This window comes from Aspergillus tanneri, assembly GCF_003426965.1.
Source record: "Aspergillus tanneri strain NIH1004 chromosome Unknown AapTan_4_pilon_pilon_pilon, whole genome shotgun sequence".
NCBI lineage: Eukaryota > Fungi > Ascomycota > Eurotiomycetes > Eurotiales > Aspergillaceae > Aspergillus > Aspergillus tanneri.
The window spans coordinates 3,617,931-3,631,205 of record NW_022984631.1 but is presented as its reverse complement, the minus strand read 5'-3'; the positions used below and the strand labels follow the sequence as shown (position 1 = coordinate 3,631,205).

Genomic DNA, 13,275 nt, shown 5'->3' with positions numbered 1-13,275 from the left:
CTCCGCTGCCAAGTATTCCTTGCCTGATCACGACACAATCAAAATGATTGATTAGCTCTGCTAGATCACGAGTACATGCTGATTATTGATCATCAAGTGGCAAGTCAGAGCTGAAAGAACGTTACATTGATGATGTAAGAATGTATTAGTAATACCATTGGTAATTTAGCTAACTAACTATGGTCGGAGTGTTGAGTAATCACTATACAATAACAATCAAGTTCTAGTAACAGTGAATCAAATGAGCTACATAATTGCGTGATTTGAATGGATATGTTGGAAAGAGAGAGAAGACCAAGGACACTATTTAAGGAGCCCTTGTATTCATCTGGCACCACTCACATACCGAACAAGCGAGAGAATTTGATTTTATACATATAATTAAGTTACGGAGATTTTTATCCCAAATATTATAGCTTCGGTCAAGTCGTCATGCCCCGCTGGACGTTTCATCTCTCTTCAGGTATTCTTTCTGATCTCCAAAAGGATCAGCTCGCAAATGCCATCACTGAAATCTACACAAATATTGGATTCCCTGCTTTCTGGGTGAATGTGTTTTTCAATGAATCCCCGACTCGTGGTTACTACGTCGGCGGAAAACATAAACACCGCAGCGTGTTTCTCATAGTTGACCACGCTGCTCAGTCTTTTGGGTCAGAGGAAACTCGTCTCAACTTCCTCGCCAGCATCGACAAAATCGTCCGCCCAATCTTCGAACCACAAAATATCGATTGGGAGCTCAATGTTTACGAACATCCCAGCGACAACTGGAGAATCAATGGTATGATACCGCCAGTTGGAAATCCAGTTATGTTGGAGAAGTGGGTACAGGCAAACAAACCTGTGCCTTTCTAATCAAATCACATAAAGACGAGTCTCTCGGTCTTTCGGTGATATTCCCAGCCATGACTCATATTGGGCACTTTTGTTTTTGTTGTGTAATGCAATTTTCATGCTCATGCACTAGGGTGTGTTGTACATGTTGACCTCTATTATTAATTGATACTGTTATTATCCTCCAGTGCGTAGGCCTAGAGACAGCGGTTGAAGCATAATAAGAGTAATTCAGATGTAGAAGAGACCTTCTTGTTGGAGATATTTCTACTCATGTGCACCGGTAGGTACGGGCTGTTCAAATATGAAACTAAGGCATTGGCAGCATGATCACTGACCACATATAGAACTCGTCAGCTCTCAACCCTCAAGGGTTAAAAGGGAAAAGAAAAGAAAGGAATGCCAATAGAGACTGTTGTCAAATCTAAGAGATAATGCATTATCTAATGTATAATTGCATACTTGAATGCATGTGGCACGCAGAGTGAACTTTGCAGAAAAGACTGTGGTAAAGGCATAGGCGTTATATCATTGCTGCTTCCAGGCAACGGCCACGGATATCGTTTTGGGGCTCATTGTGAAAGTCACACCACGATGTAAAAAGTGTTTTCAGGGTGGAAGATTTAGTATTCTGTGTGTTTAGTAGGTTATTTCGAGGTTGTTCCATGCTAGATTAAAGTGCTTTTCAGGTAGGAGTATTTTCTGATACCATAAAAGTACAAGAATCTTGGTTATAATGTGCTAGACCTAGCCCAACCCCTTTGCAGTTGGGTCCCTCTAGTTAGTTGAGCTGCACACTGGCTCCCACCAATGGACAAGTATCCATCGCTTTGCATGATTAATATTGAAGTGGTCTCGACACGATCACTATAATTCAGGGGAAAGGAGACAGAAGAACACTATATCAGCTACACGCATGTAGCCTACTAAAGACCGTATTTACCAGTATCCATATTGCCTTGATTACTATCTAATGAACGCACTCACTCTTCCGGGAATAGGGGCAGGTCCTTAGGCGAGTACAGTGGCGACCGCTATCGCCTTCCATGCCAGAAACAAAGAGATGATCTTTCAAACCCTAATCACATGATGCGCTAAACTTAATATGGATATTGCATAAATTACCTGTTTCGTACATACAAGGTAATGAATACTGGGCCTTAATGACATTAGTACGAAAGATACGAGGGTCGGGAACATATGTAACTATCGTAAGTTGACTTCCAGTAAAGCTTATTTACGAGCTCCTCGGAAAAAAAAAAAAGGGGTGCTATGATTGATCTGCACAGGCTCGTCGACGATTCTGACGATCCAAGAAGCTCCCAAAACGAAGTCACTTGAAAACCATCGGATTGAAACGTACCGTTCAGTGATGCAGCTGGCGATGGTTATATTACTCCTCACCACGAGACCATGTAAATTTCGACCGAGTGGCGCTATGGCTGAAAAAGCCCATCATCGTACCCTTCGAAGATCTGAGGCATGTTGGCCCTGAAGGAAAGCACTTGAGCACTCGATCTCGTCTCTGAGCACAGTGTCTCTCCCCAGTACCAGAATCCGTATGAGGCAAGAAGTCGCTCAATGTAGTCTCCAAAGGTATACCGTGTCCTATAAAGTTCCTCCCCAAAGTAGTGGTATGCGACATGGTCTTCGGGGATTCCACCTGGCGTCTGAATGAAACACAAGCAAGCCTCAGGAGTAAAGAAGTCAAACGGTAGTACTCTGCGATAGGTAAATCTCCACTCATCATCTGGTCGTGGTTCTATATGATCCGGTAGAGGGAACCAGGTGATATCGCGCCAGTTGTCACCAAAAGTTTCGGTGATGGGGAGAATTTGGATGCGGCCCCTAGATGGAAGGTCCCCTACGGTCAGCTCAGGAGATGTATGCTCCCATTCGAGAGTAAAAGAGCCGACTTGGGAATAGAACTTCTCGACGCCGTCGGGCAGAATACCATGAGCGTATTCTTTTGCCTGATCTATTTTAGGCTGCGGTGTAGGTGGATCCAGTCTTGCTTCCGTGACTCGTATGTGTGGATGCTGCTGAAGGGTTAAGATCATTCGTTTGAGGCGTCGCTGAATATCGGAATCTATGGCCGTATCCGGAGGGACACAGATTGATGAATTAAACACCTCACGTTCGGTAGAATGTGGAGAATCGTCGTCTGCATGGAACGCTCTTGGTCCCTTGCTAGGCGGGCTGTCTCGATCTCCAGTATTATACCGGTGTTGCGTCAGCAAGCCACTTCCGCCGCGGGTTGACGAGAGCTCGACGGGCTCGAGGTGAAGCAGGCCCGACTGCTGAGGTGAGATAGGGTCGGTTTGAGCTTTCGCCTGTTCGAGCTCCTTTAACCATGCGCTATAAGTATCTGAATAACGATTTATAAATACGAAGGCTTCTCACCAACGATGGATCATGCAGGATTCGCCTTGCCAGAAACAAAAATGGTCGGATTGGATTGTAGCCTTCTTTGACAGATATATCGTTGTACTCAAGGCCCTTTTCTCGATGGAAAGTAATTGATACAGGACCCAGTCTCCTGTAAGGGAGATCTACTTTGTTGCCACACAGGGCGACGGGGAAATTTCCCTTTTCTATGGGGAGCTTGTCTTGGGCGAGTCAGTTGAAGATAGCGACGACGTGTGAATCGACATGCTAACCATACCGTACCACAGAGGGATGCTGTCCAGAGTCGATGGGCTTTGCAAATCGAACATCAAGATTGCAGCATCCGCGTCATCGACGTGTTCCCTTAGCGTGTCTGGGGAGTCGACTTCACCGGGCATGTCCCATATGTCGAAATTGATAGAACCACGGTTCTATCGAGCGATTTGTGTCAGGGTTGCGCAAGCGGATAGGTAATAATGGAGAATTACCGTGTCTACCAACAAACGATATACGGATGGCTCATGACTTTGAGAGTACTCGTCTGTATATCCTTCGGATTGGCACCACTTTGCGAGGGACGTCTGGCACACAGTCAGCAGTGAGTAGACTTAGCACTGAGCCGGGCCAATGCGTGCAAAATATGGGAATACCAACCTTTCCCACATTACGGTCACCAAGAAGGACAACCTTGAATGCCTTGCCAGAGTCTTGGTATTTCGCCATGAGGACTCGCTTCTGGCAGTCGTGATTGAAAATTTCAGTCGAATTGAAGACACTTTGTACAAGACAGTTGGGAGATGATTATGTACCATGAAGAAATCTTGAGACGCGAAGTTCATAGGTGAAAACAGCGGCCACCGCGAGGCACGTCTCGGAATGAAACTTCAATGGTCCAGTACCAGTGAAAGTTTTTCATTGGAATTTTGAGGAGAAATGTCAGCAGCGGCTCGGACTTTGTCCGAGCAGGGTTCAAATGACTCTTCGCAGAAGGAGCTTGAACAAGACAGATCACATCAGGCTTCCTGTCTCACAGTGGCCAGCCACACCTGGAGGGGTAAAAGTCAAAGCAAGCCCTTCTTTTGGGTCGGCTTTGCGGGGCTGGGCCCGTCAAAGAAAGGGGCAGCACCGGGGGGGAATGTGTGGGAAAGCACGTGTTTGGGTGACATGGACAGCATGGGTTTATTTTAGGAGGCGTAACAATACATAGCCATACAGGTATTACTCGTTTGGTATATTACCATTCAATTTCGGAACACATGTTCAAATACCGGAATAACCATATCTGGATTACCGCATCATGTGATTAGGGTTTCAAAGAGCTTCTCTCTGTTTCTAATATGGAAGGCGATAGTGGTCGCCACTGTACCCCGCGTACCCCACAGGGTGCTAAGAGTCTATAGCTGAACTGAATGGGGTTGGTAACTAGTGCAGTATTTAACAACCCACTCTCTACAAGTTTGAAGTGATCATATGACGGTCAAAAGGAGTTAGTGACGCGCTATCAGCCGAAGCCCCACTTTCAGCTCAACTGAAACCTGGGGTGCTAAGGCGCTAGGCATTCGGGCCTTGACATTTCCATATCAAATATTATGATTAGAATTATGATTATTATTCCCTAAATTATAAATATGCCTAATTATACGGTTCTGATTAGAAATATGATTATTATTCCCTGAATTATAATTATGCCTGATTATACGGTTATGATTAGAAATAATGATTTCGGCACGCCACCCGTGCGTGGATGCACCGCCTATTGTCTTGGACCCGGACGGATAATGATCATCTTGACAGTTAAACATTAACATATCGCTTTCCACTAACTTTGAGATGCATTTAGCACATTGACAGTATTGCACACAATTTACAATGTTCACAGACTCTGGTACCCAGTCCATTAAAAAGATCAATATAGTCGATGATCCTCGGATCCGCCGCTGCTCTTCTACAATCAACGGCAAGACTTACGGTACAGTATTGATTTCTCGATTGTTCGAGTTGTCACTTATGGTTCTTTAAGGATATCTTCTAGCTGAGCCAGAGGGTGGTTTCACCCGTACTGTATTCTTGGTGCGTGGATTCATTTATTCTTCATACCATCGCCTAATGTATCTATCTAGATCCATGGCTTTCCGGACTTATCAAGCGCATGGAGGAACCAGATCCCTCTCTTCTTGAAGTTTGGGTTCCGAGTCGTCTGTCCTGACTGTATTGGATATGGACGATCCGTGAGTTATATCTGCCCCGGAGGGATAGAAATGGGCACTAAGATGAGAACCAAGGATGCGCCGACTGGTTCGATCATCCCGTATACATTCAAGTCACATGCAGATGACTTTGTTCAGCTTGCAAAACAGCTCAACTGCGAGAATATTATCGTTGGTGGACATGACTGGTCCGTATATTCCAGAGCCCTTTAATTAATCTGTGCAACATCTTATATCCAGACAGGGGTGCAGTAATTGCCTACCGTTGTGCGTTATACTATCCCGACTTCATCACACATCTCTTCACATTTGTAATTCCGTATATCGCTCCTTCATTTAAATGGGTGGAAACCGACGTCCTAGTGAATCGCTTCCCATCGCTGGGATACCAGCTTCAATTTGGCAGCGATGACGGAGTTATCGAGTCCTTTACCAGAGAGAAAGCGGGGATACGCGCATTTCTAAATGCCTTGTACGGCGGTACATCGCCAGCCGGAAAGTATGCGATGGATGTAACTAAGGGTGTTGATCTGGAGTTAGCACCAAAGCTACAGCACACACGTCTAGTTAGCCCCGAGGAGTTGGATTTCTATGTTGAAGAGTTTGCAAGAAACGGACTGCCGTGTAGGACACTCTTAGATCCTGTTTAACCATATGTGACTGGCTAACTTAGTGCGGGGTAGGCAATTATTACAGGAACCGTAAGCAGAACTTTGAAGATGAGCTGGTCTTCAAGGATAAGCCCGATGCCGCCTTCATCACATGTCCGACGTTGTTTATACGTTCAGTTGATGATGCGATTGTGACATCTGTTATGGTCGCTTCGATGGGTACAATGGTGCCAAATCTGACCTTGAAAGATGTCAAGGCGGGGCATTGGATTCTGTGGCAGAAACCCGTGGAAGTCAACGACATTTTAACTGGGTGGATGCGCCAGCAGGGATTGGTTGCAGAGGACACATTTGGACACCTATAACGGTTCTACTGGTCGGCATTATAACTGGATCTGAGACAAAGATGTTTTTGGTGAAGGAATAAGTTTAATTGAACTTCGTCTGCTATTATGATTGTCTGTTGCTACTTGGTACCCAGGTATCTGAGAATACTATAATCTTCCTTCTATACCCCACAACTATCAGAGCCTATATTATAGGCGGTTTGGTCTTCTAGGAGCAACATTGCACGCATTTGTCTCGCACATTTCTCGAATCTCCACAAGATTCCTCTCACCTTTTATCTGTTTTGTAGTTTTCGGACGAAAAGCCATGTCGCCCAAAGCCGCAAACATCGAGTTCCATGTTAAGCCTTATCTCAAGGCCGAGCTCGAGGACTGGTATGGTACATTGACAGTTACAGTAATGAGTGACCAAATACTCATCAACAAACTTCTTGCTGTGTACTTCAAGGTTCCCGAGGATAGCCGCGGTATAGCACTGGAGTCTTACTCGCTTAAAGAAGGCTAGGTACTGATTACTCAAGTGATTAGCATGAGGGCCGGCGCTCTCAGCCCGTACCTCGGATTCCAACAAAGGTCGACAAGGGTGACAATTTCGTATTCGGTATTAACAGTGCGCATGGGGGAGAGTTATATAAGAATAAAAAGGACATTGAGGATTCTGGCAGGGTGGAGGCTGATCCCGATATCAGTGCCGCGGTCAACATCCACTACTACGAGCTACTAGTTCCGGAGCTTCAGGGTAAAAAACCTAAATATGGATTTTATCGGGGGTGGCGGAATGTCTCTGTGCAGCCAGGCACAACTAAGACACATCCAATCGAAGCTGAAGAGTACATTGTGTCTGCCGAGGGTCTTTACAACCCGGTGGACACAGTTGTGGTTACTGCTCAAATTTCATCTACAAGTCTAACAGTAAAGCCACACACATCGACCATCAAAGTGGGGTTCGATGTCCAGAGATATAGCGCGATGTATTTGATGATGGACAAGACCATTACCACAAATTACTCGGGGCTCACACACGAAGGCGTCAAGGTAAAGGTAGAGAGGCACGTTAACGAACTGGGTGGCAAGCTATCCTACTTGTTCCGGAGTCGCCTGCCTCGGACAAGCAAAGTGCACCGTAAACTTCTGCCAGCGAACGAGGTTCCCTCTGTTGATGTCGGTGTTGATTCAATCACTAAGAACAACCTTATATATTCATTTCACACTGAGGGAGTTAGTCTATCGGACAAGCCACCGATCCTAGTCTTTTTCTTGAACACAGATGTCGAGAGACACAGTGTCCCAACCACTGGTTTCATACACGTCAAGGTCGAGGTGGTTTTTCCTGTGGAGTCCTGATCCCAAATGGGACTGTCCTGGTGCGCCTTACTTCGGAGGAAACGGGGTTTATCTATACAAAGAATGTGAACGTCCAGGACAATGACCCCTACTTCTCGGTGCCGGTGCAGCCAGGGAAATACAAGGTCCAGGCAAAAAATTTTATCGACAAGAATCACATCCTTCACAGCATTGCATTCGGCCAGCAGTTAACTGTGAAAAACGACCCTACCACACTGACACTGACGCTGGACTCCAAAGTCGATCTTAATGCCGTTAGCTTCCCCGCTTCCTGAGCTTCGGCAGTACCACTGATCTCGCGATTAACTCGAAAGAGTATGTCCATAAAGATAACTTTGTGGAAGCCCGCGTTTTTTCCGTTTTTTCCGTTTTTTCCATTTTCCATTATACGGTGAACGCTGGTGGTTCCCCGGATCCGCAGGAGAGGACGGGAAAAGCTATCGACTTCGCGAACCAGGTGGAAGAGGAACTCAAGAAAAAGGATCCGAAAGCTTCGGTGGTACTAGTGATTGTTGCCTACACCTGGGGCAAATCTAGCTTTTGTAGTAAATATTTTTAACACTCCAGACTACTTCACAGCCATGCTCAAGACCCCATCACTTCAGTACGCCCAGCGGATTCACGAGCACTCAGGACGTCCCATAGCACATATCCTGAATTCAGACTTACTGTGCAGTGTAGATGAAACCACCCATATGAAAGTTGGGGAGTCTCTGGAGAAGGCACTCAAGGATCTGAAACTCACGTACAAAGTTCTGAAGAGCATCAAAGAGGATAACGACAAGCAATATGCGCGCACAGTAAACTGGCTGGTGCGGAGGATTGCGCCGGATGTCTCATTCGCATGGCAATTCAATATATGGGGGATTGGGAAGCCGGGGGAGTCTGCCACCTGGATTTACAATAAGGACAGTATGGCCAAGATCAAGGCTGAACTAGCATGTACCCGCCTCAAAAATCTGCGTGTGTTCGATATGGAAGATCTCGATGATGATCATGATATGAAGAATACGAACCCCCCTAATTTTATAGCGGTTGACTGATTTGAGTTCGACGACTTCTTCTCTCCGTGCTATGATCGTGGGTACCGCTCCTGCCCAAGCGAATGGAGCCGGTATTTTGAATTTTGTGGCGAGGTCAGCTCTAAGCTACAGGCGCCTGTGCTGCCCTGGCAGATTTCCGCCAGTCGCACGTCGAACCACCGTGATAAAATTGATTTAGGACTTGACGGCCAGCAATGGGGTACAGGTGGCAGCTACATCCTAGGCGACGAAGATATCAACTCCGACTACCTCAACGTTCACTAAAGAACCCTGCAGATATCGTTTCCCCATCCATTACCTGGAGTGCCCCATACTGTGGAAGAGATATTCAAACGTGCTATCCCTTTGATGGGACTGATCCAGTCTATGAGGACCTCCTGCTGCATGCATTTTCGCAGACTACAAGGCGGAGGCAGAACAACGGGCATCCCTTCAAATATCGGCAAGCTGGAATTTCCCCAGACTCAATGGGTGCGGGCCAAGCTGCACGAGTACTTGAGAATCCGACAAAATTTTAGGGAAATACCTCACTCTACGTGGGGTGACAAGAAGTAATGCTTTGCCACTATTAACTACCACTAATAAGCGCTTGCGAACTGATAATCTGCAGTTATGAAATACAGTTCGCCAGAGTGGTAGTTCTTATTGATTGAGGTTTTGTTTACCATTTTTTTCTTCGGGTCCATCAAATTGAAAATTCTTTATATAGGACTATAAATTAATTGGCTCAAGTAATGGGAGCGCATACAGTTTGTGACAGTGTCCATAAACGATCAAATCCACAAATACTTCAGATCTTCATCTCCTGCAGCCTGCTTGTTGCCTTCAACACCTTGGTTCTAATAGGAGGAATAGATATCCAGTGGACCAGCTACACGTATCACATCCAGTATAATCTATGATTTGCACCAGCCCTTCGTAGACGGTAGTGTGACGACTACAACAACTTTATATCCAGACCACTCGTAATTTTTGTTCAAATTATCTGCATGATTCGATTTGATCTGTCTGGCTTTATATTTATTAGGCGTTGAACTTAAGATCTGTACAATAGAATTTGTGGAAGCTTTGTAAACGAATAACAGAGTATAGTTAAGAAGTATCTTATATACCTCCGCCCCGCACGGAGTCGAGAGGTTGTAACTTTTCCTACTATAGTATAGCCCTACTTAGTATAGGTGATCATAAACGGAGCCCGGTACGCCTCACAAACGTCATTAATACATCCGATGAGCCAAAAAAAGGGAAACAAGATTACTGGACTTGAGTTACTGGACTTGAGTTAGACGAGGAGCGGCGTTTTCTGGTGTATCTCATCCTTAGTGGGTGTAATGTATTTTATACTGGATCTTTGGATGTGGTAAGAGTACGGTGCTCAAAGTATCTTGCGAGATCGTTTTCTATACCGGTCACAAGCCCAGCAGGTCCAGACGAATAGGACGAAGTGAATGATCACGCCGGGCCCGGGCTAGTACTAACAAATAATAACATGCTCGCGTCACTTGCGCATGATGGGAAAGGACGGTGAGGGTAGGTGTGATGGAGCCTTTGTGTGCGGTTCTTTGAGCAAGTCCTGATAGTGCACTCTTTTATGATATATTTTAGTAAGATCATCCCAAACACTGTATGTCTGTGATGGAGACTGGCGAGGCTCTGGCCGTCGCACACGGCCGCCGAGAAAGGCTCTATGCACATGACAGCAATAATGCTATGAGGATAGGTAAGCAGGGGCTGTACAAACCGAGTACTTATATGTACTGAGTTACCAATGAACCATCATAGCAGCATCCAGTTTGGCAATTCTGGATCAAGCCAATCCCAATCATGCATGTTTTGTGAGGTGAAGTCAATGTTGGGCACTGCAGACGCTAGCCAATTGTCCTCAATACCAGGTAACGTGTTTACAGATGAAGATGGCATTATCTCCGGCTGTATCGATTGGGGTTGCTGATCTATAAACCATTGTCAGAATATGATTATCCAGCCTTACGGGAGAGGAAATATACGGTGCTGGCCCCGAAGCCTCACAGCCTCAAATCGCCGACGATAGTCGCGCAAGGCCCGAAGACCGTGCTGGGCAGATGCTTCTTGCGACTTGTAGAATTCGAAAATATCAGTGGCATGGTCCCATGAGGTTTTTATCGGCTCCTGGTTCAAATTGATATCCATATCAGGGATTAAACTAGCTGCCAGCAAGACTGTCGCCGAGCCAAATGTCACTACAAGCGTGTTAGAAATACGCACTCTAATTTACTCTCCAACTGCGGTAGTGCTCTCACATCTCAACGTGTGCCACGTCGATGATCGATAAATAAGTCGTAAATTCTGGCGTAGTTCACGAAGAACTGTGCATGCAGTGGACACGCAAAGCTTATTTGTGTCCTTGGTCAAGTTGCTAAGAAGACCTGGTATGGCAGCATCTTTGCAAGCTTCTTGTCCTATGATAGGATACCGAATTGTCGCGAGCAAACATGGTCGAAGGATAGTAACCCGGATATAGAGTGCCCTGTGGCTGTTAGTTTTTGGCTGGGTGACTCCACTAATCTCAAACCGACCGTGTTCTCAGGATCTGGCCTTGCATATGGAAACAATCCTCCAGCAGGCCATGAATGCCGTAAACATGGTTTTCAAGATGGCTAGGCAAGCCGCCCAGGAATTCGTCCAACCTCAGACACAGCTTGGGCATCTCGCTAAGATATTGAGTCAAAGCAGTGATTCCGTTTTGTTCTGATGAGTTGCCCCCAACCGCATTTAGTCTGTCCATGATGTCTCTTGATATGTCGCAAAGTGTAATGTAGTGATTGAAGAATGCTAAGCGAGAAGGAATGTTCTCTGGCTGGTGGCCCTCTTCGCTCTCTGACAGATACTCATCGTCTATGGCCTGAGGTGTTGGCACTGAATTGATCTGATGTATGACTCTAGGCCATCCAAAATTGGCAGACGCAGTACTACATTCCTAGGTGTTAATACATAACGATTTAGGAACTTTTGGGAGAGAAAGTAACGGTCCAAAAATCGAAGAAGACTTGCCTTTCTATGACTATGAGGGTATACCATAACCTACGTCTCATTTCCCTCTCTAGCTGGTTGGTCTCAACGGTATCAGTGTTGAGCCGTAGTCCCTGTGCTGCTCGTACGACTACGCCCAGCATGCTCCAACAGCGAGCAGAATGAGAGGTACTTTGCAGAAAAATAGCTCTCAGAAGGAATAACTGCACGACCTCCAAGGAGTAGAAGTCCAAAGTTTCGATGGAGACCAGACGAAAAGATCGTTTGTATAAAGCTTCCGCATCCTTCTGTCTTCGTTCAGCTGAGAAGTCATAGCACTGCTGACAACCAACGGCGAGAACCATATTTACTACAGCAAGAAACACAATATCGCTGTTTGTATTCTTGCGGAAGGGAAGAGAGGCTATTTCAGGTTGCCAAAGCTTGTGATATTGCTTCATGAAGGTTGGTCGATGTAGGACGGGGAAAATCGGGTGTAAGTATTGCCAGTAGGCCTCGAGAAGGGAATCCGAGAGCTGCTTTTCAGGAAGCGACAGAGTCTCGCTGTCATATGGTTCTTCCTCCTTGGCAGAAACCGAAAAGCCGATGGCATCGGGAACGGTCTTTTGATTCAACGACGATGTAAGCGTGGGGCTCCCATCCCTCCGCATTCCTCCTACGGGCTCGACTGCGGCAGCTATCTGCTGAATAAAAAAAAGAGTCGAAGATGGACCAAAACTTGCTCGTTCTGGGCGAGGGTTTTCTGTGGGACGTATATGATGGCTCGTCTCGCCTGTTCCACGAACAGTCTCCAAGGAATCTGATTTCACTGCTCGTGGTAGATGTGTTCCATTAAAGCCAGACCTAAGGACGGCATCACAAGAGTAGCGAGCAGAGTTGTCGCCCGGCATGCCGGGACCGGGACCTGGAGATAAATCGTATTGAGAACTAACGCGGCATCATGTTAGCGTATTAGCAAAAGAAGATCGGTCTTTGAACACGACTCACCGAGCCAACGCTGCCTTGTGTTTTCCGGCAACAGATTGCTGATACACACACTTGTCGGCATCCCCCCTAATGCTACACATTCCACAGGGTCTGGAACCATCGCAGGCTGACTTGCGAGTGCGACAAAGATCACATGCCACTCGAGTCCTCTTACGCTTAAGACGTGGCGCCGTCCAATTGATCGCAGAATCAGCCTCCATTACGTTGCGCACACAAGACTTAGCTGCTTCAGCATACTCTCACAAAGTGGACTTGATAAAAACAAGGTTTTGTCATCAGTGGTGCTAAGTGGCGGAATTTTGCCGGAGCTTGTCATGGTTTTAGAGTAGATAGCTAGTTACCTAAGTTGGTTAGATCGATAATGACTAATCACATCCCACATCCTGGCGACTCGAAGACGGCCGGAAAAACCTCTCGACGATACCCCGAAAACTTCAGGATGAAAGCCTCTGAATCACGTAACCTTAATATGACTTGAATTATCTGATAACCCTAATGATGTCAC

General features: G+C 46.1%; 6 protein-coding genes across 6 annotated transcripts; 4 read left to right on the top strand and 2 right to left on the bottom strand.

Moving 5' to 3' along the window:
• Nucleotides 1–432: 432 nt before the first annotated feature.
• On the top strand, nt 433–855 carry ATNIH1004_006373 (uncharacterized protein; the record flags this gene model as incomplete). Its single annotated transcript, XM_033571008.1, has 1 exon — nt 433–855. One exon carries the CDS (start codon nt 433–435, stop codon nt 853–855), a length of 423 nt encoding a protein of 140 aa, XP_033427040.1.
• Nucleotides 856–2,270: 1,415 nt separating this feature from the next.
• ATNIH1004_006372 (uncharacterized protein) lies at nt 2,271–3,945 on the bottom strand (the record flags this gene model as incomplete). Its single annotated transcript, XM_033571007.1, has 5 exons — nt 2,271–3,179; nt 3,238–3,443; nt 3,500–3,653; nt 3,711–3,803; nt 3,877–3,945. The coding sequence occupies 5 exons, from the start codon at nt 3,943–3,945 to the stop codon at nt 2,271–2,273; spliced, it is 1,431 nt and encodes a 476-aa protein (XP_033427039.1).
• A 1,146-nt stretch (nt 3,946–5,091) lies between these two features.
• On the top strand, nt 5,092–6,405 carry ATNIH1004_006371 (alpha/beta fold hydrolase; the record flags this gene model as incomplete). The annotated part of the gene is made up of 5 exons (XM_033571006.1): nt 5,092–5,191; nt 5,243–5,292; nt 5,343–5,617; nt 5,674–6,053; nt 6,113–6,405. The coding sequence occupies 5 exons, from the start codon at nt 5,092–5,094 to the stop codon at nt 6,403–6,405; spliced, it is 1,098 nt and encodes a 365-aa protein (XP_033427038.1).
• A 289-nt stretch (nt 6,406–6,694) lies between these two features.
• Nucleotides 6,695–8,006, top strand: ATNIH1004_006370 (uncharacterized protein; the record flags this gene model as incomplete). Its single annotated transcript, XM_033571005.1, has 3 exons — nt 6,695–6,762; nt 6,999–7,605; nt 7,671–8,006. 3 exons carry the CDS (start codon nt 6,695–6,697, stop codon nt 8,004–8,006), a joined length of 1,011 nt encoding a protein of 336 aa, XP_033427037.1.
• A 306-nt stretch (nt 8,007–8,312) lies between these two features.
• Nucleotides 8,313–8,774, top strand: ATNIH1004_006369 (uncharacterized protein; the record flags this gene model as incomplete). The annotated part of the gene is made up of 1 exon (XM_033571004.1): nt 8,313–8,774. The coding sequence occupies one exon, from the start codon at nt 8,313–8,315 to the stop codon at nt 8,772–8,774; it is 462 nt and encodes a 153-aa protein (XP_033427036.1).
• Nucleotides 8,775–10,550: 1,776 nt separating this feature from the next.
• Nucleotides 10,551–12,850, bottom strand: ATNIH1004_006368 (fungal specific transcription factor domain-containing protein; the record flags this gene model as incomplete). Its single annotated transcript, XM_033571003.1, has 6 exons — nt 10,551–10,726; nt 10,781–10,993; nt 11,054–11,280; nt 11,330–11,648; nt 11,839–12,710; nt 12,771–12,850. The coding sequence occupies 6 exons, from the start codon at nt 12,848–12,850 to the stop codon at nt 10,551–10,553; spliced, it is 1,887 nt and encodes a 628-aa protein (XP_033427035.1).
• Nucleotides 12,851–13,275: the final 425 nt, after the last annotated feature.